At 39.3% G+C, this 3,856-nt stretch overlaps 1 protein-coding gene across 1 annotated transcript in view; it reads right to left on the bottom strand.

Annotated features, from left to right (window-relative positions):
* TSPAN8 (tetraspanin 8) overlaps positions 1-3,856 on the bottom strand; it is a 38,069-nt gene that overhangs the window by 17,804 nt on the left and 16,409 nt on the right. The window contains exons 3-5 of the mRNA XM_019651785.1: positions 3,355-3,492; positions 1,757-1,831; positions 1,549-1,656 (exon numbers count right to left, since the gene is read on the bottom strand). Coding sequence (XP_019507330.1) covers positions 1,549-1,656; positions 1,757-1,831; positions 3,355-3,492 — 321 coding nt within the window. The remainder of the gene's footprint in view (positions 1-1,548; positions 1,657-1,756; positions 1,832-3,354; positions 3,493-3,856) is intronic.

The raw sequence follows: 3,856 nt of genomic DNA, 5'->3' as shown, positions 1-3,856 counted from the left end.
TCTATGCTTACAGATAATGTTTCAATTTACATATTTGGAACCCTTCCCATTTACATATGTCCTAAAGACTTTTTTGTTTCTTTTTCATGTTTTGTGTTTGATGGTGGTTTGTTCGTTTAAGTTTGGTGCTAAGACATCAGTTTTGTTAATACACTGGCATGGCATCTGGGTCAAAACAGAAAATGACAAACAAAACCCAAAAAACACAGCATTAGGAAACCCTCTCTACTCACTCACCATCAAATCCTGCTTTACTAGAATGTCATGGCCAGTGCAGGCAAACCCTAAGGCATCGGAGAGGGCTGAAGCCTCGCTGAGTTTTCAAAACTTTGCTTAAATGGCCCAGACAGAGAAATAATAGGTCAAATATCCACAAGTGAGACTTGGAGGATGCAGCCAGGTAATGGAACACTTCTATGAGCCTGACATGGGCAGGCAACCCACGGCCAGACTGGCCAGGAAGCAGTGTGTTGGCTGCCTAGGGTCACTGTTTCAAGTCCAGCCCATCAAGTGGCTGTTCTTATTCAGGGAAGAAGTAGAAATCTGAGCTCAGGTGTTTGCTCCAGGAGAGGGACAGCAGTGTTACAAGCTGTCTGGATGAACAATGTCTTAGGACAAGGAGAGAATGTCTAAAGGAGAAGGAATGGTGGAACCTGGAAGCAGAGGGCTCCAGGTCCTCTTTGGATTCTAAGGGATTTCCTGGGGCAAGCATGGCTGCCCAGGTGCCTTGCCTCACAATGCTGTTGATCCTGAGGAAAGCACCCCTAAGGAGACACTTGAGTACAAAGAGATATTGCCAAATACCTCCCTGACATCCTTCTTTTCTGTGTTTATGCTCATGCTTCTCTTTTTAAAATTACTACCTCTGTTTTCCACTAGTAAAATTCAGTTCTTTGCAAAGTCTGGATTCTTTGTGACTGACTTCAGATAAAATAGAAATCAACCCAATTCACATACGTCCAGCTGGTAAATGTTGGCCTGGCAGATACTGACTTTTGTTCAGGGTTAGAGGCTGACAGAGCACAATAGTCAAATGTAACTGAAGATGCTGTCTAGCTTTATGAATTCATTCTTATCCCCAGNTTATATTATCCACCTGATAGTGTTGTCGTGAGAGTTAAATGAGCTACTCCATGTAAAGCCTGGTGCATAAGTAAGTAATAATAAAGGATAGCTATAATTATTTTTATGAGGGGAGGGGCATGGAGTGAGAGAGAGGGAGGCTCTCTAAACACCCCAAACACACTATGCTTCTAAATGGTAAATATTTAACCAATTATTGATTTGACCCAAATGAGGCTTAATCTGTCATAAAATATATCTTCTTAATCTTTGTCCTTTTAAACTGCTTTAGATCTCCACAAGATGCTCGGGGAAGAAAATAGAAATATTCCTGGATTTTTCTTATTGCATGGGGACAGAATAATTAGTCAAAATCTGCAAAATGGAGACATTTTTTAATCTTTAAGGAATCCGCCTGTTAAAAATTAAGTAAACCCAGAGGAACTATGTCCAACTGCCCCCAAATGACCTACACATTCTAGTTACCTCTTCTTGAAATTCAGACAGGGCCTCCTGGAATGCTTTTGCATTTTCATCGGTTGAGCTCAAAAGCTTTACGTTTTCATGGAGAGTGCCATTCAGAATCTGTTCAAACTGAAAATGAAAAATATATTGTGGAATTATTCAAGCCATACGGTAGTATTTCAATTTTTCAGGCGTTTCCAAAATTATCAAATATCATATTTGTACACACCTCGGATTTGAAAGACGCTCCTAGGATGCCTGCCACAACCTGCACGATCAGGATCAAAAGCAAGCCTATGAAAAACTGAAGAAAAAAGAAAACGCATATATATTATCTCCAGTTCATTCAATAACATATTGGGATGTTTTGACGTGGCACTTGTTTCTGCAGTCTGGGTCATATTAGTGTGACCCACCCTTTATTTAGTTCACCCTTTGCCTCAAGAAGCAAATTTTGAGACCATTACTACTCAGAAACATTTGCTCCAAAGACTGACCATAGAAAGTGGTTAAAATGAAAATTTACTCATGAAATTGTAGGCATCAGTATGATGCTGAATGGGGGAAAGTTTTAAAACTTAGATGAAATTATTTGAATATTACCTTTCTCTTCTTTCTTCATCAAACACAAATTTCAAAACAAACTTCAGAACTGACTGCAAAATGTTTCTACCATGATCAGGATCACCTGGGCCTTGTTATAAATGTAGATTCCTAAAACTTGCCTCAGATCCATTGAATTGTAACTTTGGAGAATACAGCTCACAAATTAATTTTTTTTTTTTTTAGCTGAGCCGTCCTGCCACCTGTTGGCAGCTCAGCGGCTGCTCAGCTCAGGCCAGGACTCGAACCACTGTTGCTCAGAGCTCGCACTCTTGAGCAAGCTCTTAACCAACTGAGCCACTCGGCCGGCCCACAAATTATTTTTTAAAACAAGATCCTCAACTAATGAAATTCCTCAATTCAAATGAGACCTTATTAATCAAAAAACAACCACTATGGATCTTATTGGAGTCTCATTAAAACTCTTTCTCTACCTTCCCTCATAATAAACAATTAAAACAAATACTTATTTTATGAGAGAAAAGTTTAGATGAGCTCTGATAAACTCATGTCATATTTATATCTAATCAATATTTGATGACTTTTCTAATATTTTTTCAGTATCCGTTTATTAGTTTCTACTGTGTATTGTAAAAGTGAAGTCTGTGGGTTATCCCAACCCAATCCATCCTCCTTGAAGCTTTCTAAGTGACAGATATGATTATCTCACTCCCTTACAATTATTTTAGCATGGAATATGATTTTGCCACAGTCCTCACTCAGACCCATCTCCCATTATTTACCGAAAATAGCCTCTGCCACTCTCTAGCCATACCCAAGGCTTTGCAGTTTGCCCAAAAGGCCAGGTGTTTTTCCCCTGGAAAGCTCATTACAATCTCATCTGTACAAATACCTTATTCACTTCGGCTTCTGGCTTAAAAGTTCCCTCCTATAACTTTGCGCTTTTCTTCTTGAGCCACTCCCACCATAGATATTTTGTCACTTGTCCATCTTCCCTAATGGGTTCTAATTGTCTGTGCATCATTTAGCATAGTATCTGGCACGTAGCAGGTAAGCAGTAATAATGAATAAATGAAGACTAAATTTGTCTTCTCTCAGGGTGTCCTTTAGTCTAACCTAAACATATTAGCCTCCACCATCAAACCCTCTAAACAGAAGTTAGTGTTAGAGTTCCATCTATCTTGGCAAGTCCTTTTGATAGATAATGGGGGTAGGACATAATTCTCAGAAGTCTGAAAGTTGGGATTTGTCTGGAGAACTCACCAAAAGAAGCATGCAGCGGCTCTCTTTCACGGCACCACAGCACCCCAGGAAACCCAGAATCATGATGGTAGCACCCACAGCAATCAAGATATTCACAGCAACATAGGGGTTAGCACCAGAGTCCCCATTGGTGAAAATCTGAAAATAAAAAAGAGAAATCAGAAAATTCCTTTCCTTGATGTTTTTTATTCAACAAAAATCCACTGGGTACCTACTATGTGTCAGGCCCTTTTCTAGGACCTTAGATATTTCAGGGATCGATACCAGCAAAAAACCCTGCCCTCAAAGAGCTTACATTCTATTGAGGTGTTACTTGTCTGAATAATGTTTCCAACTTTACATTTTTCTAAGGTGATGTATTGGATATTGGATGGAAAGCAAGACTTTCAAAACACCAATTATTTTATATTTAGAAGGACAGGTGCTTTTACCCATGCCATCCTCTTTGGTTTGCATATTTTGTGTTTTATACATAAGAGTAGCATAGCAAAGCATGTGTTTT

Source organism: Hipposideros armiger, unplaced genomic scaffold (genome assembly GCF_001890085.2).
Source record: "Hipposideros armiger isolate ML-2016 unplaced genomic scaffold, ASM189008v1 scaffold_166, whole genome shotgun sequence".
NCBI classification, from domain to species: Eukaryota; Metazoa; Chordata; class Mammalia; order Chiroptera; family Hipposideridae; genus Hipposideros; species Hipposideros armiger.
Note: the sequence above shows the minus strand (reverse complement) of the source record. Positions and strands in the feature narration are given on the sequence as shown.